The sequence below is a fragment of the Rattus norvegicus genome, chromosome 1 (assembly GCF_021556685.1).
Source record: "Rattus norvegicus strain SHRSP/BbbUtx chromosome 1, alternate assembly SHRSP_T2T, whole genome shotgun sequence".
Classification (NCBI taxonomy): Eukaryota; Metazoa; Chordata; class Mammalia; order Rodentia; family Muridae; genus Rattus; species Rattus norvegicus.
In genome coordinates this window covers 207,859,064-207,885,346 of record NC_141534.1, presented here as the reverse complement: position 1 = coordinate 207,885,346, position 26,283 = coordinate 207,859,064, and the positions used below count along the sequence as shown (strand labels likewise).

The 26,283-nt window shown below is 46.9% G+C and overlaps 2 protein-coding genes across 2 annotated transcripts; one reads left to right on the top strand and one right to left on the bottom strand.

The window, feature by feature from the left end:
• Positions 1-5,791: 5,791 nt before the first annotated feature.
• On the bottom strand, positions 5,792-6,727 carry Or6f2 (olfactory receptor family 6 subfamily F member 2). Its single transcript, NM_173334.1, is given in 1 exon segment — positions 5,792-6,727. A coding segment is annotated over 1 exon segment (936 nt).
• Positions 6,728-22,126: 15,399 nt separating this feature from the next.
• On the top strand, positions 22,127-23,065 carry Or6ae1 (olfactory receptor family 6 subfamily A member E1). The gene is given in 1 exon segment (NM_001000554.1): positions 22,127-23,065. A coding segment is annotated over 1 exon segment (939 nt).
• The last annotated feature ends 3,218 nt before the right edge of the window (positions 23,066-26,283 follow it).

Here is a 26,283-nt window from a genome sequence, read left to right as displayed (position 1 = left end):
GTCTAGTCAGAGAAAGCACCAGGCCAGGAGCCTGAGTGTTACAATGACAGAAAACAGGAACTAAGAGAAAAGAAACCAGGAAAGAATAGGCCTGGAAGGAAACTCATTCTCATCTTAGGTAACCTGTGGATACAAGGTTGAACTGTTGCCTTGGCTCTGCCCTTGAACACACTGTGGCAGAGAAGAACCCACTAAAAGGCAGAGGTTGACGTCTACCCGAGGACTCTTCTGCTTTCAAGAAGTCAGGAAATGTCTGAGATCCAGGCTGTTTACCCTGAGAGTTGAAGGTGTGCCCAGCAGACCAGAGAGGGTGAGACACATCCAGACCCTACACAGTGGCTTCCTACTTCCTTTGAAGATGCAACTAACACTATTCTGCCCCAGACATAGCTGTATGTAGATTTTGCTTAGCATGTGCTTGTTCTATGCTATATGTCCACAGCCAGGCAGATCACCTTGACAGACCTGATCAGGAACCACAGAACTAAGCAACCCAAATCACCTTATCCCGGGAAAGAAAAGTGTCCAAAGGCAAGGTGGGCACTAACCGAATGGAACATTCCTATATCTAGAAATAAAAAAATGAAGATGGAAATTTTAACGTTTAATATGAATTCTGATCTCTTTCATTGTTTTGTTTTGTTTTGTGACATCTCCATATGTAGCCCAGGCTGGCCTGAAACTCATGACAATCCTCTTGCCTCAGCATCCAAGGACTAGAATCACAAACATACACCTTACTCTATAAATTTTTATAATAAATATGAGTGTGTTCTGCATCTCCATGAGAGCAAAAGCACATTCTCAAACTGACTCATGAGCTTTCCACAGATCCATGACAACACACAGTCAGGAATCCAAAGCCAAAATCTCTGAACTGGAGCAATAGCCACCTACCCCCTTAACTTGCCCCCTGACACGCACAGGGTTATTAAAGTGTTTATTGACTGAGTAATTGACTGAGTATCTCCATAAACATTAATTAGAGCAAGGACAGAGCCCCAGCTCATAAATAAAATTGGAGTAGAGCACATAGCTTCCTTAGATCTCAAAATTAGTGCTTGTTGAAGCTGATCTTACGGGAGACCTCAGGAGAGAAGGTAACCTACCAAGAGCACCCTTGTAAACCAAGAACTGTCAAGAAATATGTGATATGAAGATGAAGACTACGGCACACTTGGAGGAAATGATGCTAGAGTATCAGATGTTGGTGAAGAGCACCCAGAGTCAGGGTGCAGCAGAAAGAACGGGATGGGGGGCCACTGAGGTCATCCTAGAGCCTCAAAGATTTAACCCTTAATGAGTGAGAGGGTAGGTGAATGAAAGACAGATGGGTGGATAAAGATAGATAGATAGATGATAGATAGATAGATAGATAGATAGATAGATAGATAGATAGATAGATAGATAGATAGATGATAGACAGACAGATAGATGATAGATAGATAGATAGATAGATAGATAGATAGATAGATAGATAGATGAGAGAGAGATAGTTGAAAGAGTGGATAGGTAGATACATAATGGATGAAGAGGATGGGTGTATAAATGGGTAAGTGGGTAAGTGAATGAGTTTATAGATTGTTGGTTTGGTAGAAAGATGAATGGGTGGGTAAATAGATGAATGATAAATGGATAGACAGATGAATGGATGGATGGAGGGGTAGATAGATGTGGGAGGATTACAAACTGAAATAGGTAAATGGACGGCTTGTTGAGCTGGAGGATAGTTGGATGATGGTATTGGTGGTTGACACAGAAAAGAACTACTGGCCTGTTCTCAGGATCCTCAGTTTGGAAGTGCTAATACTGCCAAATAAACATGGATATTTTCTAGGAGGGTACAACATTCTGGCATTCTGTGGTTGCATTTTTAGAAGAGTGAATAAAGAAATGCCTAGAAACCATCTAAACATATACTAAACCACTAACACGCATAGACATGCATGCTTTAATAATAAGCCAAACCAACAGGCTTTCTCAAACTTCACATATCCACTCCTTCAAAAGAGAAAGCTCCAGACCCAATCAGGTTCCTTAGTGAATTCTGTCAAACATGTTGAAGGCTTACAGTTCCCCATGCTCTGTCTAAGGACAGCGGGGAGGCGTTTCCTGAATCACTGTGCATGACCAGCATCACCCTAGCACTTAACCCTGACAAGGACTTTGTGAGAAGGTACTACAGGTGAGCATCTCCCATGGGCACAGACACGAAAATTCTCGACAGAATATTGACATATTTTGCTCATTTCCAAACATAAGCATGTCCTGGGCATATTGCCTCGAGCTCTAATGGTACACACAGTTATTATCAATCAGAAATAAAAATTAAGTGGTACATTTTAAACAAGTGGTTACAAATGATACATGGTGGGGCTGGGTGTGGTGGCATCCATCTTTGATCCAAGCACTTGGGAGTCAGAAGCTGGTGTGTCTATGTAACTTTGGGACTAGCCAGGGCTACATAGTTAGACCCTCTCTCAAAAAAAATAAATAAATAAAACCTAAAACTATATGTAGGTTTGTATGAATGAATGAATGAAGACCAAGGGAGATCAGAAATGCAAACCATCAATCATTTTTTTTATTAACTTGAGTATTTCTTATATACATTTCGAGTGTTATTCCCTTTCCCGGTTTCCAGGCAAACATTCCCCTCCCCCCTCCCCTTCTTTACGGGTGTTCCCCTCCCCACCCTCCCCCCATTGCCGCCCTCCCCCCAACAATCACGTTCACTGGGGGTTCAGTCTTAGCAGGACCAAGGGCTTCCCCTTCCACTGGTGATCTTACTAGAATATTCATTGCTACCTATGAGGTCAGAGTCCATGGTCAGTCCATGTATAGTCTTTAGGTAGTGGCTTAGTCCTTGGAAGCTCTGGTTGGTTAGCATTGTTGTTCATATGGGGTCTCGAGCCCCTTCAAGCTCTTCCAGTTCTTTCTCTGATTCCTTCAACGGGGGTCCTATTCTCAGTTCAGTGCAAACCATCAATCATTATACAGCCTCCCGGTTGTGGAAATGTGGCTCCTACTGGCCTGAAACAGCACAGCTATCAGCTTTCTTCTTTGTCCTGGTTGTTTCCAACCTGGCATAAGATAGAGTTATATTGAAAGAGGAACTCAAGCTGAGACGATGCTTTCATCCAGGTTGCCTGTTAGAAAGGCAGTAAGAAATTTTCTTGATTAAAGATTTATGTGGGAGAACCCAGTCCACTATGTCACCACTGGACAAGTGGTCCTGGGATGAATGAGGAAGTAAATGGAGCAAATGAAAAAGCACAATCCAATAAGTGACAATCCTCAATGGCTTGTACGTTAGTTCCTGCCTCCAGTTCCCTGCGCTGAGTTCCTGCCCTGCACTCCACTGATGATTGATGTGGAACTTCGAGCCACTCCAGTAAATCCAGTGTGGGGTTAGGGAGTCTGTGTGTTTGTGTGTGTGTGTGTGTGTGTGTGTGTGTGTGTGTGTGTGTGTGTCTGTGTCTGTGTCTGTGTCTGTGTCTGTGTCTGTGTCTGTGTCTGTGTCTGTGTGGGTGTCTTTGTGTGTGTCTGTGTGTGTGTGTGTGTGTGTGTGTGTGTGTGTGTGTGTGTGCGTGCACATGTGCACATGTAGTCATTGTATTGGTTCTGTTTCTTTACAGGGTCCCGACTAATATACTCATCATATGGGGAAAATCAGTCACTAGTAAATAATAGTTTTTCCCTTTCAGCATCCAATAATTGTTTAATTTCTAAACCTAAGAAATAAATTCTGCTCCAAAATGCTGAGTTTCCAGGAGAAGCTAACTTTCCTGAGAAAGGTGAGGCCTAGGAAAAAGAGACCTACAAATGCCAAGGGGCTCTGGACTCCTGAGAACTTACCATTCTGAGGACACTCAGAGCCAATTCAAAACCCTGAGCACTGCACTGCGTAGTCTCCTGTCACAGCTCACAAAAGCCTGGGACATTAGCAGGAATAAAGGGTACCAGATGGCCTCTGTCAGGCTAAGCCCAAGGATGGGAACATCCACCCAAGGCTACATCCAAAGTAAGGTGGACAAAGAGGCATTGGTCACACACACACACACACACACACACACACACACACACACACACACACAGCCACTCCCTGTATCCCCAGGAGTCCTGGGGCCAGGAAACCATATTGATGTAGTATGTTACTGACTTCTCCATCAAACAGGAGTGGTTGAACACAGTGCACTTTAATTCATCATTTGGAAAGTAACCACAAAAACAGAATATTCACGTTCCAGCAGCAGAGTGTACGGCTGAGTGTACAAATTCGGTTGGGTGTGCAAGCCTGAGGGTCAGCATGTCCTCTGGCTGCAGACCTTGGGAGAAGAGGAATTCTAGGTGGGTGGTATCAGCACCTGTGCCCCATCCAGGCCAGGGGTCACTGCAGAGGGGAGCTTTTCTGTTCTACTTGAGCTTCCGCTGTGGAAGACGGAAAAGAGAAAAGTCAATTATGCCTCAGCTTTGGGTTGGACAGAACAGAGAAGCCATAAAGGTCAGGTGGAAGCCACATCTCAACCTGGACAAGAGACAATTTGGCAACAATTCTCAAAAAGCCCAAAGTACAAACTCTCTCACAGTCACCAGGGCCTCTCCAAATCCTGATAACCAACCACTTATTCTCAATACAAGCCGCCTAAGGAGTCCAGTTTCTCTGGGGCTGAGAGATCAGGGTGGACACAGGCACTATTGCTTGTCCAAAATAAAATGAGAACACTAAGGGGACAATCACTGATCTGGGGTATGCAGCTCCATCAGCTGAGTGCTTGTCCAGCATTCATGAAGCCGTGGTTTCAATCCCCAGGAACACAAAACTGAGCACGAGTGGCATTTGGGATGTAGAGGCAGGAGGATCAGAAGTTCAAAGTCATCCTCAGTTACATACAAAGTTTGAAACAAGCCTGAGACCCATGACTCAATGTTTCTAAATAGACTGACAGACAGACTACGGACCAGTCTGGACTGCTTAATCTACTAAATTATAAAACAATATTAGTGACATTTTTCTGACCCTTGCTAGATCTAAGCACTTTGGACACACTAAGTCATTCGTACTCCCAGGCGTTCCTTGAGACAGTTATCGTGGTTATATTTACGGATGAAGACCCAGGTTCAGAATAGTGATCCTGCTTCAAGAACAAGTAGCAATGCTTACCCCCAGGAGAATTACCTGAGAATTACCCGGGCCCTTCCTAATTCCACTAGGAGCCTGAGGCCACACCGGCATACAGGGCCCCTGCTCCCTCTGACCCCTGTACCTCCACTCCCAAAGGCTAAGGACCCAGAAAGGTATGAAATGCAGGAGATACGCCCTGAGACCCTAGTGCAAGCACGGCGAGCCCTTCAGGACCTCGGCTTCCTCTGAGCCTTCCTTCTGTGCTTGTTTGGTTAGTTATTATTTTCCACCTCTACAAATATGAACCCCTGAGGGCCTGGCATGTCCTTCCTGGAGACTCCAGGTATGGCTTGGTGACATCTGTAGTTTGATGAAGAGCCTATTTAGGGGATTTAGTCAGAACTGGTGTATCAATTCTGGTGTTTATATCCCTTGGGAGGGACCTCCTAGGGACCTAGAACCCTGTTTCCCTTCTAGAACCTTCCTGAAACTGAGAGCTGAGACATCAGGCATTCCTGAACAAAGCCATAAAAATATAAATTAGAAGAGGTGTTCCTCTAAGCCCTGTAGAGGGAAGGGTGCTGAACACTGACTGACACTGGCCCACAGGCCAGCCAACGCCAGTCCTGCAGAGCAGTCTGACGGGAGATGCACGCAGGCAGTGGCTCACTTCCCCTTCACCGTCCTGCGCAGAGCTTCCTTGACATCCTTGTTCCTCAGAGTATATATGAAAGGGTTCAGCACAGGTGTGACAATGGTGTTGAGCACTGTGATAGCTTTAGTGAGGTCCAAGGAGCTCTCTACCGAGGTCCTCACATGCAAGAAGATGGTGGAGCCATACCAAATCAGCACCACAGTGAGATGGGATGAGCAGGTTGAGAAGGCGCGGTGCCGGCCCCGGGCAGAGGGAATCTTGATGATGGTAGTGATGATGTAAGCATAGGAGACTAGTGTGATACCACACGAGCCCAGAATAACACAGAAGGCAATGCCAAAGGACACCAGCTCCACCACCTGCGTGTCGGTGCAGGAAAGCACTATCCAGGGCGAAATGTCACAGAAGAAGTGGTTGATGACACGTGAGCCACAGAAAGAGAGGCGGGCAATGAGGGTAGCAGGAACTGTGATTGCAGAAAACCCACACAGCCAGGATCCCAGGGCCAACCGCATCGCCAGCCCAGGAGTCATGATGCCACCATAGCGCAGTGGCAGGCAGATGGCCAGGTAGCGGTCATAAGCCATCACAGCCAGCAGGAAGTACTCGGTACAGCCCAAAGAAAAGACAAAGTACATCTGTGTGGCACAGCCAGCCAAGGAAATGACTCCACCCCGAGGCGCAAATGTGGCCAGGGTCTTGGGTACGCAGGCTGTGGTGAACCAGATCTCCAGGAAGGAGAGGTTGCAGAGGAAGAAGTACATGGGTGTCTGTAGGCATCTGTGGGCACCTACCAGGGAGATGATGGCTAGGTTTCCAACTACCGTAAGCAGATACATGACCAGGAAAAGCAGGAAGAGCCCAATGCGCATGCTCCTTGGCCCTGGGAAGCCCAGCAAGATGAATGGTCCTGGTGTGGACAGGTTCTGGCCAGTACTCCAAGCCATTACGTACTTTGAGGATATGGACTGCCAAGCTGCCAAGAAAGGGGACTCGGAAAGTGAGGGAACTGGCCCTTTCTTGTTCTCCGAGGAGTGTACTCACCTTGTCCTAAAATTCCAGGACCCAGACAAGTCTAGCTCCCCTTGGGAATACCTGGTTATACAGCATTAACCATGGCCAGGTCGGTAGGAAGCCGTCAGCATGCCGTCTACCCATTGCCTGTCACCTAGGGAAGGAGGGGACAGTGTCCTTTTTCTACAGTGTTTGTCACCTGGCGGAGAGAGGTCCTTATTCCAGAATCAGAGAACCTAGAAAAAGACAAGAACTATCTGGTTTCCACAAGTGAAACTGTGAGGGCCTTGCCCTTCAACATTTTTACCCAGCAGCCAGACCAGGCTCCTGTAGAACTCTCCTATTGCACCATGGAAATCCGCACACAAAAAGAGGCACTTCAGTAGTAAAGCCCATAGGTCACCTCCCCTCTTCTTTTTCTCCTTCTCTAGCTCCTCTTTGGCTCAGGTTCTAACCCTAGTTGAGAAAGGAATGAGCCAGCTTTCCTGAAATTTGTATTTTAAAAACTGTCAATCTGAGCTTGTGAAGTGGTTCAGTAAGTAAAGGCACTTGCTAATAAACCTGACGACCTGAGTTGAATCATCAGGACCCACGTGGTGTAAAGAAAGGAGTGACTCATGAAAATACACACACACACACACACACACACACACACACACACACACACCACACACACACATAACATGCTCTCTCACACACATGCACACATTCACACAAATTCACACACATACACACCACACACATACCATACACCATACACACATACCACACATACACACACAAATTCACACACATACACACCACACACCACACATACACACACACAACATTCTCTCTCTCACACACACACCACATACCATATACCATACACACATACCACACATACACACACAAATTCACACACATATACACCACACACACCACACACACACAAATTCACACACATACCACACACATGCACACACATAACACACACCACATACATACAACTTACATACCATAAACATACTACACATACACCACACATAACACACACACTCAACACATACACACCGCACATAATACATACACACCACACACACAAATATACACACACTACACACATACATATACCACACACACACACACCACACATACAACACACAACACACATACACAACACACACACACACACACACCACTTAAATGGATATATATGTTAATAAATAATTTTGAGTTGTCACTCTTACTTCTCCTACCCAGAGGCAGATGCGTGGGGCCTGTAAGCTACAATGTGCATGGATGTGTTGGTGGGTGAAGGGGGTGTTTAATGGATTCTGCAACCCAAGAAACCCAGGGTTTCAGCACACTCCCAAAACCCCTTTTCAGAGCCACTGCTCCTGGGCTGATCAGGAAGAAGTCAGGTGACCCTCTGCCTCAGAGCCCAGAGGCATCTTCCTGCCATGTCTTCCTCTTCCCAGCCATGCACAAATGCACACACTGTACAACATGCACCTAAGCTGACACTCGATCACCATGCCCCACCTTCCAGAGCTCCATATCCCGGTACTTACCCTCTTCCTGATCACAAAACCAACAGTCCCTCACCCAGAAGACCTGAAGGTTGGCTGAAGTCCCTTCCCCAGATTCACAGCAGCCTTACACAGCTGCTCTTAGTCCGCATAAGTCTGCAACTGAAACACAATGTACTTCCTTAGGCTTGTTCCAGATACTTGCTATAGAGAAGTTCCCAGCAGCCTCCCTGGCCATCACCCCTGCAAGTCCATGGGTACCTCCATCAGACCAGCGGCATCTGACCTGCTCAGGGAGGCAGTCTTGACCTACATGGCACTGTCATCTACCCTCAGCCCAAACTTAGACAAGCTTCTCATTTAGAAAAATATTCCCACTGTTGTCAATCATAATGCAAGGGCCACAAAGAGAAAGAAGCTGACAAGCCCTGCTTCACCTGGAAGGTTACACTCTCTAGTGTGAAGTTTGCAGTACGGCCTCTGCGTCTCCCTATACCCTGCACACAATGACGGTTCTCAGACTGTTGCATTTCCCTCCCATCCCGGAGCTGTGCGTGGGTGAGAGAGGGTTGCTTACCTGTGTAGGAAGGACACCCAGGCATCAGAGTCACCCCGGTCATCACCCCACACAACTGCACCTGGCACGTGTCCCCTGATGCTCAGATGACAAGCTTGGAGAGTTGGAGATCTTGGTCTCAAACCAGAGTGGGGGCCATCATCCTACTGCATTTGAGACTTGAGTGGGTCCAGAGGCACCGGAAGGTGGCCTGGCTTCTCAGAGGTCAGGGATGATCCTGCAAGGATGAGAACTCCCTTATCCAGATTATCTCAGGGACAGCCTCAGTCCCTGTCGAGGTAAAAGATGGATGACTTCCCTTCCAGGTCTTCAACATGTTCCTCTAAGCAGCCAGGAGACCAGGAGGTCAGCTTTAGCAATGCCAAACGCTCTGGGCAGGAATACATCCAGGCCAAGTGCACAGAGAGTGGCCACAAGCCTGGCTGACCTCTGACTTGCACTGGGGTTTCCTGTGGGCTCAACACTGCTGCTCACTTCCCACAGTCACAAGTCAGTCTGGACATTTAAGAGGCAGTTAAATTCCTCACTGCCTTGGCCATCATTCATCACTGTGACCAATAGCAGATTTGAACTACAAACGAAGATACTGGGATACACTACCTCCTTGAATGTGAGATATCCTTTTAGCAAACTGACCCCAGGTTCATGAAACTAACCTGATGGAGCTGCCCGGTGGTCACTAGGGAGTGACCACTACTAGCCCCACCCAAGTCAGACCTGGTGCCTGAAGGATCATGAAAAGGTGTGGCTGCTCTGCTCCTTGAGATCCAGCCTGGCTTCAAACAGCCGCCACAGAGGTACTCAGGGGCAGAGGCCTGGAGCAGATAGTGTCTCTGCCTAGCTCTTCCATCAGTCAGTCAGGTAGTGGCCAGAACCCACTTGTACCCTGAGGCTGCTCTGTCCCTCTCTAGCCCAGTCAGCAGGAGCATCTGATGAGGTGGCAAATGTCTCCACCTGCCTGTGAGAGCCAGGCCAGCCCTGGGGCTGGCAGGAATGGCTTCCTGCCTGTGGTTATTTATGCCTCTCCCCAATCAAGGTCTGTGAGAACACTTTTGCCAATTATGAAGCTGGCATCAGCCAGGCCCTGGGGACTCAGAGGTTCCCTGAGGGTGGACCTCCTGCCCCTGGACTACATCACCTTTCTCGCCCTTATTGGCTGTCTTCTGGCACTGAAATCCAGGCCAGGTGCCCACACACCTGTGGAGCAGCGGCCTGGCACGTGCACCACCACATAAGGTGCAGTTTACCTGCCCACCAGATGCTGGGTGCCACTGGAGGATTTTCTGTGCCTCAGTTTCCTTCTATGTAAGTAGGAGAGTGACATCCTGCATACCCAAGCGAGTTGGGAAACAAACTGTATGCTGTCTCTATTCTAGCACCCCTAGAGCCTTCTAGAAAGAGCAGCTGCAACACATACCAATCCAGATTGGTTTTTGTCTGGTCCATCCTAGGGCCACTCCTCTGAGGAGAGGATACCTCATGTGGACAGGAAAATGCTGTGATCTGGGCAAGGAGCTTCCACTGATGCCCATACAGCTAGGGACATGGCTCAACTCTGAGCTCTGTGAGCATCCACATTGAGACCCCCAAGGCCCATACCTCTGGAACTCCCTTAGGGTACCAGGGACCACCATGTGGCTCATGGCCACAGAGCTGTATGGAGCTGATCACATGGGGTCTGGGCATCCGTGGCAGAGACTAAGCAACGTGGAATTGGGCCCTGGAGGTAGTACAAATGCCCCTGCCACCCTCAGTCCATCTCCTCCCTACAAAGTTGAGGGAGTCCAGTCCAGAGAATGCTTGGCAGCTGTTCAGGAAATATGTAGACCTCAATGGGCCACAATCAAGAGGCACACTGCCCTGGGAATGTAGCCTCCACACAGGACCCTGGATGCCCTAATAGGCAGTTCATTAAAAATGTTGCAAAATCTCTCCAAGGCCCCATCAACTGGTACCTGCTGCAGCTGCTGCCTGGCCTGAGAAGGGCACAGGGCTGCCTTCTGTTAGCCCAACATGCTACCTTCCACCAAGACGGCACGAGTACCTCAAAGATAAGGAGGCTTCTCAGCCCAGAGAGCTCAGAAGTTCGGGTGTTGCTTGCAGGTAGCCTAGGTTTACTTTTCCCATGTCAACTTTCGCGATTCCTGTCGCACGCACGCCCTAAGTTCCTTTCTCACTTAGCATGAAGCACTCGGCACCCCCATAAAGCAGCAGGTGCCACACTACAGCCGCCCCAGTGGCCTATGGACACCTCAGCAGTGGGAAACTCTGATTTTCCTAACTGATCTGTACTCGCACGCATTCCCTCATGACGGCTGAAGCATTTAGAATTAAGCCTATAGATCTCCATTAGTAAAACCACTCTCATGTAGGGAGAAGTTGGGGGGACAATGGGCCCAGCATTTATGTGATACCCTACTCTTGGAATTGCATTCTCTACAAAACAGGTGGAAATCTTCCCCAAATCTCAGCCTCAGGGGAAAGTAGCAGGTAAGTAGCTTTTGCAAAGAACAGTTAAATGCCCTTTAAGGGTGTGGGGGTGAGGGAGGGGGAGGAGTTGGAGGAGCTAAGGAATAAACACATCTGTCACAGGCATTAATTAGAACAAGGCCTGGCCTGAGCCCATCCCAACTTCTCAATAAGGTGGCAGAAATACCTGTTTTAGAGTTAAGAACCATGTCTGTGAGCCATAGGTCCCCCACCCAGCTATGAATGGCTCCTGAGTGATAGCCTCGGGAGAGGAGTCAGCTGGCTTGCAGAATTTTATGCAACGGTTGGGGGTCACCACAAGGGGAGGAACTGCCTTACAGGTTCACAGCATTAGGAAGGTTGAGAACCACTGCCCTTCAGGAAGAGCCTGTCTTCTGTTCTAACGTCCAGACTCCATAAAACCCGGCGGCACAGAGAGCAACAACCCGTCATAAAAATTAGCAAGAGACTTAAAAAGACATTTCTCCAGAAGGAAAGGGGGACACAGAGGGAAGTTGCTCATCCCTGTGGAAGGAAGGACAGGCTCGGCCAGCCTCTCTACCGTTGTACTTTGTGTTCTACCTTGCTGCCTAATGACAAACAACATGGCCATAAGCAACTTGAGGAAGAAAGGGTTTATTTGGCTCGGAGGTCACAGTTCATCATCCAGGGAAGCTAAGGCAAAAACCTGCAAGCCAGAACTGAAGCAGAAGCCATGGAGGAATCCTGCTTGCTGGCTTCCTTCCAGGCTGGCCTTCAGCTAGCTTGCCTTTCTTTTTCTTATATTTTTATTTGTTCTTTGACAGCTTCAAATATATATAGAATATATATAGTATATGAAAATGTATATTATACAAATAAGAGTATATATGGATATATGTACAGGTATATGATGTATATGTTTATTGTATTGTATATGATGTATATGTATAATGTATCTTGATCATATCCATCCCCAAGTCACTCTCCCAGCATACACTCCTTCTATCTTTATTCCCTTAACCAAGCCAGCTCAGTCAGTCAGCAGGGTCTCAAGGGAGGAAGTGAGAATTGAAAAGAAAAAAAAAACAATTAGACAAAATTATAACATGACTCCAGCCCGTACTGCGGCTGAAGCAGCTTTATTTTTCTCCTGTCTGCTTTTATATCATTCCAGGTACATCCAAAAAACACAGTCAGTTCTTAGATCAAAGGCAAAGTAATCAAGTGAAGTAGTAAACAAGGAGATCACACAAGATAGTAATTAAGTAAAGTAGTAAGCAAGAGAATCGCACAAGGTAATAATTAAGCAAAGCAGTAAACAAAGCCCACAGTCACTGTTTCTGATATTCTTACCTGAGCCTACTTCCTTGTCCCAGCCCAGTGACAAATGCCAAATTCCAAGAAGTGGCTCCAAAAGCTTTCAACATTCTGCCTTCCATTTCTCACTTCTTACATTAGTCCTTGGAGAATCTCAAACACTATATTTTAGTCATATTGGCTTCCTGCCTCCACTTTTCCCAGATTAATCTTCCCTTCTCTCTCCACCCACTTTTGTGTCTTCTTTTAATCTTTTTTAACCCATCATGTATAGCTGGTACCACCCATATGCTCTTCTGGGTGCGGACTTCCACTGGAGTGTGCGCAACCTTCCAGAGACCACACCTTTAAAGAAAGCTGATGCTTCCTCTCCCAGCAGATGTCAAGTGCCAATGCCTTCTTAGCTAGGGGTGGTTCTTCATGTTCTCCTCCATTCTCAGTGTTGAGGTTTTATCTGGTTTGAGCTTGCCTGGATCTTGCACATTCTGTCACAACTGCTATGAATTCATATGTGCAACTGCCCTGATATGTCTGGAAGACACTGCTTTCTTGTAGTTATCCACCACCTCTGACTCTTACAATAGTTCTTTTTCCTCTTCTGAAATGATCACTAAATTTTGAGAGGAAAGGGTGGATGGTGATTTAAATAAGTCTGGGCCTCATAGCCCTCTATGTTTGAATCCTTGGTCTTCGGTTGGCAGAACTGTTTGGGAAGGATTAGGAGGTGTGGCCTTGTTAGAGAGGATGAGTCACTAGGTTGGGCTTCAAGGTTTCAAAGGCCCACACTATTCCCTGTTAACTCTCTGCCTCTCACTTGCAGATAAGATGTAAGCTCTCAACACCATGTAAGCTTCCAGCACCATGCCTGCCTGCCTACTGCCATGCTGCCATCCATGATGGTCAAGAACTCACCCTCTGAACAGCAAACCCCCAATAAACTCTTTGAATTGCCTTGGCCATGATGTCTCTTCACAGCAACACAAATGTAAGACAGGGTACGATGTAGATGCCTCATCTGGGGCTGAACATTCCAGTCTCATTATTCTCTGAACCTTAACCAGTGATGGGTCTCTGTGTTGTCATCTACTTCAAAAAGAAGCTTACCTCATGAGTGCTGAAACATGCATCAATGTATGGGTATGAAGAAAAATCATCAGGAGTCAGTTTAATACTGGGCACATTTATCAGAATAAAGCAGTAGCTTCCCCACAAGGCCTACAACTTGTTTACTGAAAGGTTCTTGGATACAACCCCAGACTCACAGTGAGCTGGATCATCCTACATCAATCATCCCACATCAATCATCAATCAAGAAAATGCTCCCACAGGCCATCTAACTTAGGCAATTCTTCAGTTGAGGTTCTCTCTTCCCAGGTTGTCAAGGTGACAAGTAAAGCTTTTACCCCTTGTGATCAGCAGTTCTCCAAGCAGAATATTTGTATAGAAGGCATCCAGATAGTTTGAATTGAAATTGTAGACAGATGTGATGTCAAGGTAAAAAAATCAAAAAAGCCATGGAGGCACTGGTTCATCCTTTGTCCTTTTTGACAGACACTTGTTACTGGCCTCTGTCTGGTAAGTATTCCTTTAACTACTATAGAAGGAGCTAAAGGGAAGCTGGGCTTGATATTTAACCCTGGCAGTGGTTAGTTCAATGACCTATAAGAATACTTCCAACAAGCAGATGAAGGAAGAAAGGAAGGTGGTACAGGATGTGAATGAGAAAGTCACCAACGTGGATGAGAACTATGGCAAGGAAAGGAAGATTCTGAAAACAGCAACTAAAACATCACTCTGGGCATCGCATTACGAGCTGGAATCCCAGCATTGAGAAGCAGAGGTAAGTAGGTCTCTGGGATTTCAGGCCAGTCTGGTCTTCATAACAAGTTCCAGGACAGACAGGGTTCTGGAATCTAACAGAAATGTTAGAATGATGAAAAGCTCCAGTCAGTCAGTGTGGAAAGCAATGCCAGTAGCAAAAGAAAGAGCATTGGAGACTGAGGGGAAAGCCAAAGAAATATTATACTCAGATGAGTGACAAAGACAAAAATAGCATCTGTGAAATGGCTCAAAAGGTCATCTGTCACCAAGCCAGATTACCCGAGTTCAATTCCAGGGGACCACATGGTGGGAGAAGAGATTTGACTTCCACAAGTCAAGTTGTCCTCTGACTTCTGCAAATGCTGTGATACACACACACACACACACACACACACACACACACACACACACACACTAAAAATTAAAATATAATCTAAATTTTTGAAGAAATAAGTAAGCATAACCATAACTTTCAGGAGTTCTAAGACATGTTCAAGACACCAAACCTAAAACTCCCTGTGCTGCTGAGGAAGTAAAATAAAAGCTAAGCATGAACTAAGAATACAACTAAATGATCAAAGTGCTTTCCTAGAATGTATAAAGCCAGGGTCCAACTTCCATCCCTACATAAACTAGACATAATGGCCCTTGTCTAGAACCCCTGGGTTGGAAGATGGAAGCAGGAGGAAAAGTTCAAGGTCATTTTTCCTCCATAGTGAGAGTTCAAGACCACTGTGGGAATCACGAGACCATGTCAAGAAGAAGAAGAAGAAAAGAGAAGAAAAAGAAAAGAAGAGGAGGAGGAAATGGTGAGGAAAAGGAAGAGGAAAAAAGAGGAAGAGGAAGAAAAAGGAAGGTAGAAGGAATATGAGAAAGAAAAGGAAGGGGCTGGAGAGATGGCTCAGTGGTTAAGAGCACTGACTGCTCTTCCAGAGGTCCTGAGTTCAAATCCCAGCAACCACATGGTGGCTTACAACCATCTGTAATGGGATCTGATGCCCACTTCTGGTGTGTCTAAGACAGCATATATATAATCTTTTTTAAAATGCACAAGTAAAGACTTTCTCATAAAAGCACAGACTAAAGCAATTCATGACCAATATGCTGCTGAGAAGAATGAATATTCATAGCTGACAGGTGGCACATTCTCTAGATGCCTCTTATGGCCTTCTGATCTGTGGTGTAATTTAATTGTGTGTTTCTTTCTTTATTGATATTTTCCCAAGAGATTATCAACTGGCGACAGTAGTATATTGAAGCCACTTACCATTATTGTATCACGGATTATTTAGGTAACACAATACTCATTTTATAAAACCATGGGCACTATGAGTTCCAACGTTCAGAGAACAATATTTGTTTTACCTTCTCAAAGGATTTCTCCATTTATTAATATGTAGTGGTGTTCCTTAGCTCTGAGTTTTCCCTGAATTCTATTTTTACAGACTTGAATACAGCTGCTTCTGCTTATTTTGGGCTCTTGTTGCTTGGCAGATAATTCTCCATCCTTTCATACTGGTCTCTGTGATCTTTGCCAGTGAGAATGAAATCCACCCCACATTCTCTCCCCTATTTCCTCTCTGTCCCCCCACCACTTTTCCCTCCATACTTTGTGTTTCTTTTTATTATCCACTGAATCCATTTAATGCTCCCTGTGTGCACATGGCTATAGGACAGTTACTGGAGCATAGGTAGTCCCTCTGTGCCTGCAGCACTGAAGAAAATTGACTCTCACTCTTTTTCCCCCAGCAGCAATCAACTGCCAGTAGTTCCTGAGGTAGGCTGAATTTCATCAGCCCCTCCCCATCTATGCTGAGATTTTGTGCAAATACTGTGTAACAGACTTTTTCTGGGGAGACACAAGACCTATGTCTACTTACTTGAGAAAGCAAACCCATGAGAGATCAAAGTCCAACTTGATGAACTAATGGATTTTATTGAAATAACATAGAAATATGGATGAGTGGTTACTTACAGGAACAGAAATTACTCAAGGACAGCTGCATCACCTAAGCTCATCTCAGCATGGGTGACAGCTCACAAAAAAAAAAAAAAGAAAGAAAACCTGGAAGTATGGATCACACTGTACAGCCTACAAGCAGCTCAACAGGCTAGAGAATGTTCTTTTCAAGTAGCCCTCTTGGTCTGAACCTCTTCCAGTAGATTGGCTACCTTTTCTTTCTTCTAGGCAGTTCAGCTGGTCTCTGCTGCTTTCACATTGTTCTGTTGGTGTCTACTTCTAGGTTGCCTGGCTTGTCTAAGAATCTTCAGTTTGGTTTGTCTGAGTCTCTCAGCAGTCTTTTCTGTTTATACTATCTTGGGGAGGGAGGGGACTAGAAAAATCTGGTCAGTTTCAGGGACTTCCTGAGGCTACTTGAATGGTTCACTTCCTGTCCTAATGAGCTTGATTGTAGGGTGGAATGTTTCAACAGCCTCTTCCTCAACTATGCTGTGATTTTTGGCTGATCTTATGCAGGTCTTAGGCATATAGTCCCAAACATTGTAAATTCATGCATATGACTATACTGTCATGTCCAGCAAATACTGTTCCCCTACAGAGGTCTACTATCTCTAGCTCTTGTGATGTTTTCTGCTTCCTCTTCCTACATGATCCTTGAGTTTGGAGGGAGGGTATAATATACATATCCCATTTACACCTAAGCACTCCAGTCTCTTATTCTCTGAACAGCAACCCATTATGAGTCTCTTCATTGTTTGCCCTTGTTTGCGGGCTGTTTTCTCTTCCCTTGGAGACAACCTGGTAGTTCGTACCCTAAATAAAGTTTTGCCTTTTGGCCTCAGTTCTGCTCACATGATCTTGTCCTCTTGTTATGCTTCACCCTGTGCATGTACAAACCCAAAACCGCACACACCCATAGCAATAGTAGTAGTAACAGTAAAGTAAAGGATGATAAACAGAAGCCAGAGATAGTGACCCTGGGTAGTCCTGTTCTCATCACTTGCCAGAGTAAACAGAACTGAAGCCCACGGCAGAATCAGTTCCCTGGAACTGAAGAGTCAAGGCCTAACAGAAAGGGCATGCAGGACACCTCTGCAGTGAAGGAATTTGGATGTGAGTTCCACCATATACGTCTTTGTCAATACCCACTTCCAAGGCAATAATAATCTCCATTGTCATAAACATTATAGTTGTTTTCAATGTCAGCTTGACACAAATTAGAATCACCTGAGTAGGGAGCATCACCTCAGAAACTGTCCTGTTTCCTTGACTGATGTAGGATGGCCATTCCAAGTGTAAGTGCCACACATCCCGGCAGCAGCCCAGATAAAAAGGGTGGAGCAGAAGATCACTTCACCTTTCACTTGGCTCGTTCTTCCCTCTTGCCATAAGTTGATTTGCCCTGCTGCTGCTACTGCAGATTTCTTGACTGAGAGCAGAATCACTGTGTCCAATCTGTCATCATGGAGTAATAACCAGGGACTCTCCAGGAACCTTTTGAGCTTCCAGCACCAAATTAGGACTGCTAAGGCACCCTGCCTTGTAGAACAACTAACTACTGGTTTACACACACACACACACACAGAGGCACAGGCACACACACACACAGGCACCTGCACACACACACACAGAGGCACATGCACACATACATGCATGTGCACACACAAACATGTACAGTGAGAGACAGCTATTGCAGGTTTCTCTGACTGCTGAGGACTACCAGTCTCAAGGCCTGAGAAACTAATTCCTCAGCTTTCAAGTGTGATTCAGTTATTGTTACTATTTTTAAGTTGACTTATTAAATTCTGATATATAAATATATACGTATTCACTCCTTGGTTCTGTTCCTCTAGAGAACCTTGACTAAGTAGCCAACTTCACTTAGAATCGCCTAGAAGACAAGCCTCTAAGTGTGTTTTTGTAGGTCTTTCTAAGGAGGTTTAACTGAGAGGGGAAGACCTGCCCCCAATGTAGGGGGTGGTGCCAGTCCATGGGCTCTGGTTACAAACTAAACCAAAGGGGAAACAGGAGAAAGCCAGTGAGCTTCCTTGCTGTGCCAGTGTGCAAGCTGTTCCTACCATTGTGACTCCCCTCCATAATGGACCACATCCCTCTGAACAGCCAGAATAGACTCTTCCCTCCTTAAGTTGTGTCTTGTTAGATATTTAGTCCCAGTGACAAGAAAAGTAAACGAATACACTTTAAAGAGGGACGTGGAAAACATGAAAAGCACACTTACAAACTTGTGAGCAAAAGATGACACACAGCGTTGGGAGCAATGAGCAAAGGGTGAGATGGGGCATCGTAGAGAAGCCAAAACCATGAGGTTTTACAAATCACCATGATGGGACACATTTTAAAAACATTTGATGGGGGATGTGGGGACAATTCTGGTGGAGAAAGAAGTGGGACAGAGAACAAGGCACCACAGGCCCCTCAGACTCCTCAAAGAGTACACGGTACGCAGTGTGTGTATGCATGGATCCTTGCATACCAGTGAGAGAACACAAAGAACCCAAGGCCAGGGTGGTGGCCGCCTCCCCTGTCTTCACGGAAATCTCCACAGGAGATTGGACCCTCCCCTACAGGCTTATGGACAGGATTGGACAGGCTCATGGACAGGCCAGTTGGATTCTGCTAAACAATGCTTGTTGCACCCCAATGTTCCCTTGGATGCATAGGCAAAGCCTAATTGACTAAAAGCTTGTACAATAAACAATAGAGTTAGATCTACACACGGATGCTGGTCTTTAGCGTCTAAGTCCCCAGCATCTTCATAGGCTCCACCTCCGTTCCCCCCACTTTCCGGTCTCTGTTCCCGCAACATTTTTATATTTATTTGCTTTATTTCACATAAAGGAGCTTATTTTCTGCATGTATGCAGATGTACCACACGTTAGCCTGGTGCCTGGGAGGGTGGGTCAGTTATGGACATTTGATTTCCTGGAACTGAAGTTACAGTTGCCAGACACAATATGGATGCTGGGAACTGAACCCAGGTCCTCTGCAAGAGTCACAAGGGCTCTCAACCGTTGAGCCAGCTCTCCAGCCCCAAACCAATGAGATACTTGGTACCCACTGACTTGGCAAAGATTCAGAATTTGGCCATGCCACCTGGGCAAGGACCAATAGTGGATGTGTAATTGATGTGGTCACTCTGAGAAAAGACTTCAAAGTCCAGCTCCAACATCCTCTTTCTCAGGTCTGGATCCAAGAGCAGCATTCAGACAGCAAACAGGGTCTATGTGCTGAAACGTCACCCAGTGCTCTCCCCAACAGTCAAAGGCTGGAAACAACCCAAGTGTGCTATGGTCACACCTGGGACAGCTCACAAAGTCAAGTGGAGTGAGTGGCCCAGAAGGAGAGCTATCTTGGTAACAAGAAGAAGAACAGAAAGGCAACACAGAGTAATGCCCTCGCCATAACCTTCAGTGCACACAAAGCTAAGCCATTTGCTGGGGACAGGTCAATCATGCTAATCAGTGAGCACCCCTCTGAGAGGAAGGGGACTGGAGAGAGGAGCTGGGGTCACTTTGCACTTTTCTCCTCTTGTGTTGATTGTTCTTCTTGTCTCTTCATAAAATAAATGAGTGGACAGATGTCAGTCCTGAGAGAAAAATGAAAGGCACTCTGCAATCTAATGGAAAAGCTTTTTGACTCTCATCCTACTCTGGAATAGAGGACCCTGTGGGAAGCCTGGGGTTGAGGAGAAGAAAGGAAGCTTCCCAGATGAGCACGATTCCCCTTGGGCCTTAGGAACCTCCACACAACTCCACAAATTGTCCTGAGAACAATTCCAGTCCTCAGGACTGGGGGGAGCTAGGCCACTAATGAGCCCATAAAGATCCCAGAGCCCCAGAGCAACAGGCCCTAGGAGATGAGAAGCACCTCAGACCTGCAGTTAGAGGCAGGCAGAGACACTGCAGGGACTCTGCTTGGCTTTCTGAGAACTTGAAACAGAGGGTTCGGGGAAAGCAAAACCTTCCAGGGACCCTCCTCTGCTGACACAAACCTGGACAGACATGGGAACTGGACGTCTCCCAGCCCTGAGGCAGGAGTGTCAGCCATCCTGTGTGAGGCTGCCTGCCTTTGATGGTACTCAGGTACTCTGAATCCAGCATGCAGGGGATTAGGCTGAGACCCTTCCACCCTCAGCTTGCAAGTGGTTGTTTTGGTGACCCACACCTTTTCTGAGGTGCTGAAAGGAGATTGGAGACAGCCCTCAGACTCCTCCCCAACTCAGCCCAACAGGCTGGGATTCCCACAGACCCTGAATGGAGATTGGCTTAGCATGACCCCAGGTTCCAATGCAGACTAGCATCTTCTGCACCCAGCAGGGGCCACTGCCTGCTGTTAGTGAATTCACCAGAAGAGCCAACTGCCCAACTCCGGAAATAAGAACCAACTGTGGCAAGAGCTGCTTAGTGTGTCAAAAACTATGCTCACCCAACAATTGCCTTTTCCTGTCCAGGAACAGACAGCCTGGTGCTAGATGTGATGGAAGGACCTGGGGCTGCACCCCTCCCATTATGGGCCAAGGAAACCGTGAAGTACTACCACTTCTGTTCCAGGTCACCCTGTCTGCCCTCAGACACCTAGCTACAGAGATGTCCCCACAGGGAATTCCCAAACTGCATATTCCACTTGAAAATTGGTGACAACACTTTCCACTCATTCTCCAACAGTAAGTTTGCTCCTTGGAAAACACAGGGGAAAAATGAATCCTGGCTCACCAGTGTCTGGGCCATGTTAGGACATCGGATGTGGAGGTGAAGTCAGATGGACTCACATTCCTGTAACCCCAGTACCCGGGAGGCTGATGCCGGAAGATACTGAGTTTACTGTCCACCTGGGCCACAGAGACTGTCTCAGGGAGAAGAGAAAGGGAGAGAAGAAAGGAAAGGAAACGCCATTATAAAGTAGAGTGAGCCATCTCCCTCTGCAACCCTCTGCTCTGCTCCCCAATCCATTTGGTGGCCCTGTGACTAGTGGAGGTATGGCCTTTCATTCTAACCTTCCTGGGGCGTGAGGGATCACCTGGCCACAGGAAAAAGCATGAACCCACCAAAGTACCTGAGTCTTCAGACAGGATAGCAGACAAAAGCCGGGCCTGATGGCCTCCGAGCGGCACATGAGGCAAAGCAAGTTTTTCTGGAACTGTGTGTATGTCATGCACTATGAGCATGTGTGTATACATGGATGCATGTGTATGTATGCACATACCTGGTGTGTGTGTGTGTGTGTGTGTGTGTGTGTGTGTGTGTGTGTGCACAGCTGGAAAGCATGTACCTGTGTATTGGGTCAAGGAGGGTTTCACATATTCACAAATGTGTGAGGGGCGTTCCTGCTTGTGCTGATGTTTGGAGACCCCAGGACCATTGCTCAGGCGTTAGCTCTCAGCAGATGTGGAAGTGAGTTTCAAGACAGAAGTAATTACTGTAGCAGATCCTCAAAGTGCACAGTGAGAATTCTCTCTGATCAATCCCTGCAAACAAGGATCAGCCTGGGAGCCCCAGTAGAGAAGTCCCTTGGTCCCCGGACAGTGTGGCAGTACTTGCCTTTGAGACCCCAGCAGGGCTTACAGAGCCTCCAACAGATCTGACCAATAAAAGTGTGGCCTGGGCCCATCACACGAGACACTTGGGGGCACTTGCTCCAGGGTGCTCAGAAGTGGCCTCGCCAGCCAGAAAGGGCCATGAGCAACCGCAGCAACAACACTTTGGTGACGGAGTTCATTCTTCTGGGTTTCCCAGAGCTGCGCCACCTACAAGGGCTGTTATTTGGGTTATTCCTAATCATCTACGTGGTGACTGTCCTAGAGAACTTGGTCATCGTGGGCACCATAAGTGCTAGCCGGCAGCTACACATACCCATGTACTTTTTCCTGGCCAATCTGTCTGTGCTAGAGACCCTCTACACCACAGTCACAGTGCCCAAGCTGCTTGCTGGTCTCCTAGCAGGGGCAAAAGCCATCTCCTTCTCAGGGTGCCTCACCCAGCTCTTCCTCTTTCTTTCACTGGGCTCCTCTGAGTGTTTCTTACTGTCCACCATGGCCTGTGACCGGTACCTGGCCATCTGCCGCCCACTGCACTACCCAGCCATCATGGATTCAAAGCTGTGCCTGCATCTAGCTCTTAGTGCCTGGCTCGGGGGCTTCTTGGCCTCCTTTGTGTCCACAGCTCTCATCTCCCGCCTCAGTTTCTGTGGCTCCAATGCCCTCAACCACTTCTTCTGTGACGTCTCACCGCTGTTGCAACTCTCCTGCACAGACACCACTGCCATTGAGATGCTGGACTTTGTGGCAGCTCTAGCAGTACTTGCAACCTCTCTGATAGTGACCTCAGTCTCCTATGTCCACATCGTGGCCACTGTCCTGAGGATCCCAGGAGGGGCAGGCCGCAGGAGGGCCTTCTCTACCTGTGCCTCTCACTTGGTGGTGGTCTTAATCTTCTACACCACCACCACTTTCATGTATGCCCGGCCTCATGCCATAAGCTCCTTCGACCTCAACAAGCTGGTATCTGTGATTTACTCGGTAGTGACCCCCCTGCTGAACCCCATAATCTACTGCCTGAGGAACCGTGACATCAGAGAGGCACTTACCAAACTCCTGCAGTCCCTCAGGTTCCCCTGAATGCCAGATCCTGCTGGATCCTGCTGGATCTGTGGGTCCCTCTGCTCACAGAGACGACCCACCAGCCAATAGAGGCTGTGCTCTTCTTCGTCCGTCCATGCAGACAAGCCCCTACATGTGACTCTTCGCCACCATCCAACAAGCAGAAGAGGTGACCAAGACCTACAGGGTCTAGACTCTACCAGAAAACTCAGCCCCAACCCAGGGACAGCTGCTCTTGTAAGCAGCCCAGGCAGACCCTTTGCCTGAAATTTTCAGTAGAGATCCCCAGGAAGTCCCATCTATCACCACTTCCCTCATGACTGAGACTTTATACCCTTTCCCTGGCCAGCCTCGCATGCCCTGCTTCTGAGTCCCTGGGATTGGCCTTCTTCCCATGAAACTCCAGCTCCTGAGCTTAGACCCTAAGACAGTCATCTCAGAGGAGAAATCAAGGACTCTCAAGCCAGGTGGAAGGATTCCAGTAAGTCCAGGCAGCACCGTTGAGCATGCGCCCTTCTCACTAAAACAAGGATGGCTCTTGCTTGAAGCTCAGAAGGTCCGATGAGTAAAGGACATTCACATGTCTGCCTTTGCTTTCTTTTGTGGGGCATCAGGACAGAAACAGTAATGCAAGCATTTCCCCTGCTGGTGGTTCTCACTGTTGCCCAACCCAAGTTCTTTCTTGGTTCTTTGGTTGGCCTTTTTTTTTTTCGTGACAGCCGCCTAAAATGGTGAGTTACATTTTGGAAGAGTTTAACAGATAGTTCAAATCTGTGCAAATATTTCGTGTTGCCTTACAGCCTGTGTCTTAATGTTAGTACTTGTGAAGTTACATCAAGGTGCATGCATATTTAGGGTTGTCTTGTCACTCATAATGTAACCATCCATCATTAGGAAGCACCCCTCCAGCTCTGGCACTGATGTCTGCCTCAACACTGAAAGCTTGAATCCTGCTTTGATTTAATACAGCCACATCATCTTCTTTTTGGGATCTGTGTTATACATAATTTGCTTCTGTGCTGTTTTTTTTTAATCTACTGACTGTAATCCTATAGAGGCTTTTCTACACCCTCCCTTGTTCCCAAATAATGACACAGAGACTTTATATTTATTAATAAGCTTCAGGCAGATTCTGATCTATTCTAACTTGACTATGCTGGCTTTAGTCGACTTCCCAGCCTACTTCCTAGTCATGTGACCATGCTAGCCATCTTGGTTTTACCCTGGCCTCCTTCATCTATCTTCTGATGACTACTCCATCTATCCCCGTGCCCACCTAAGACCCTCTCTGTGGCTCTCTGTGGCTCTCTCTACACTCAGAAGGCCCACCTTTTCCTCCCCTGCCCAGCTATAGGCCAATCAGCTCTTTCCTGACCAATCAGAAGATGATGGAGAACAATGTTTTACAAAGTACTGAGTCAGGAGATGATTCATAATAACAATACCAAAATCCGGACTGCACCCAGACCTCTGGTACAGAAGTCAGCATTCAAATACACAGTGCCCAAAACCATCCTACAATCACTGTCTCTCTGCTCCTGACCACCCTTCTGCAGCTGGCCCTGTGCAGGCAGGAACTGCACAAACCATGCTTCCGCTGCACCAGCAGCTCTGTTGAGGACTCAGCGATCAACATTTTTACACTTTGTAGGTAACTGTGTGTCCTCCACTTCTATAAGCTTTGAGCTTCTCCTGCCTGGTTTGCAACTGTCTTCCATGTGTTCCTCCTTGTGTCTGCTCATTTTGGTGTCTGTGATGCTTCCATAACTCGTGGTTTGCACTGTCATCAGTTTTTGAAACATGTCAGCCATCACTTTCTCAAATACTGCATCTGCCTTAGTCTCCTCTTGTTTGCACCAAAACTACGATGTGTGTCAGACCTTCTTACCCCTGCTGTCTCGTGTTCTGAACTATAGACTCTCTTTTCCGGACTATTTTCCCCCCAGTCTTCCAGGTTCCCAAGTCTCTCTCCAACTATGTCTGGGTTTTGGGATACTTGGTTTTATTTTGTTCATTCTACAATTTTGTTCTTTTCCTGGGAGAAGAAAGAACGAGGAAAAGAAAAGCAAAAAACTCGTTTTCTCATAATGATCAATCATCACAGAATGTACTTGAGACCAAATGTATAGGGTAGTGGGTAGTGTCTCCATTCACCAGTCAAGCCATTCTGTAGCTAATGCAAGGCGGGGTCTTAGCTCAGTGCAACTCTGACACTGACTGCATGGAGTTAGCTTCATTCCCACACATCTTAGCTAAATGCCAGACAGTTCTGCCCAATTCAGACGCCAGCTCCAGGCCCTGGGTGTTTATCTGTATTTCTCATGAAACAACTACAAACGGGGCTTTACATGATCCCTTACTTAGGGTCTACTAATTTGCTAGAGGAGCCTGCTAAGCTCTGAGGAGCATTTGTTTACATGTGCCAGTTTAATTACCAGAACCACAACGAGATTGGGTAGGCCGCTTAGTCAGGAAGGTACTTGCCTTGCAAACACAAACACATTAAGTTAAATCCCAAAAACCCACATTAAAAACAAAAACAAAAACAAAAAACCCAAGCCTGGTAATCCACGCTTGTAATCTTAGCGCTGGGGAGGTAGAGACAGTCACATGCCTGCAGCTCACTTAATCATCCAACCCAGCCTACTTAGCAAGCTCCAGGACAATGAAGACCCTGTCTTAAAAGCACAGAAGTTAAAAAACACCTGAGGTTTTTATCTGACCTCCACAAGCACCCACACACCCACACATACACATGCATACACACACACACACACACACACACACACACACACACACACATGCACCTGCATACACACACAAATACATATGCCCCTGCATACACGTGTTTACCTGTACACTCAAGAACACACGCACACAAAGCATAAAAGAAGAATCATGGAGATACAGATAAAGCAGCACAGTGGGCAAGGAGTCTGTGAGTCATGCCCGGGTCTCCTAAGCTGGTCTATCTGCCCTTGTCCAGATGGGACTGTGTCCTTTCTACTGCCATTTTCAGACCCCTGATATCCTTAAGATTTATTTACTTTTATGTGTGTGAGTATTTGGCCCATATGTGTGTATATCCATGTGAGTGCTTGGTGCCCACAGAGGCCAAAAGAGGGCGTCTAGAGCTGGAGTTAGAGGTGGTTGTGAGCCGCCACGTGGGTGCTGGACACTGAAGCAGGGTCCTCTGCAAGAGCAGCAGATGCTCTTGGCTGCTGAGCCATCGCTCC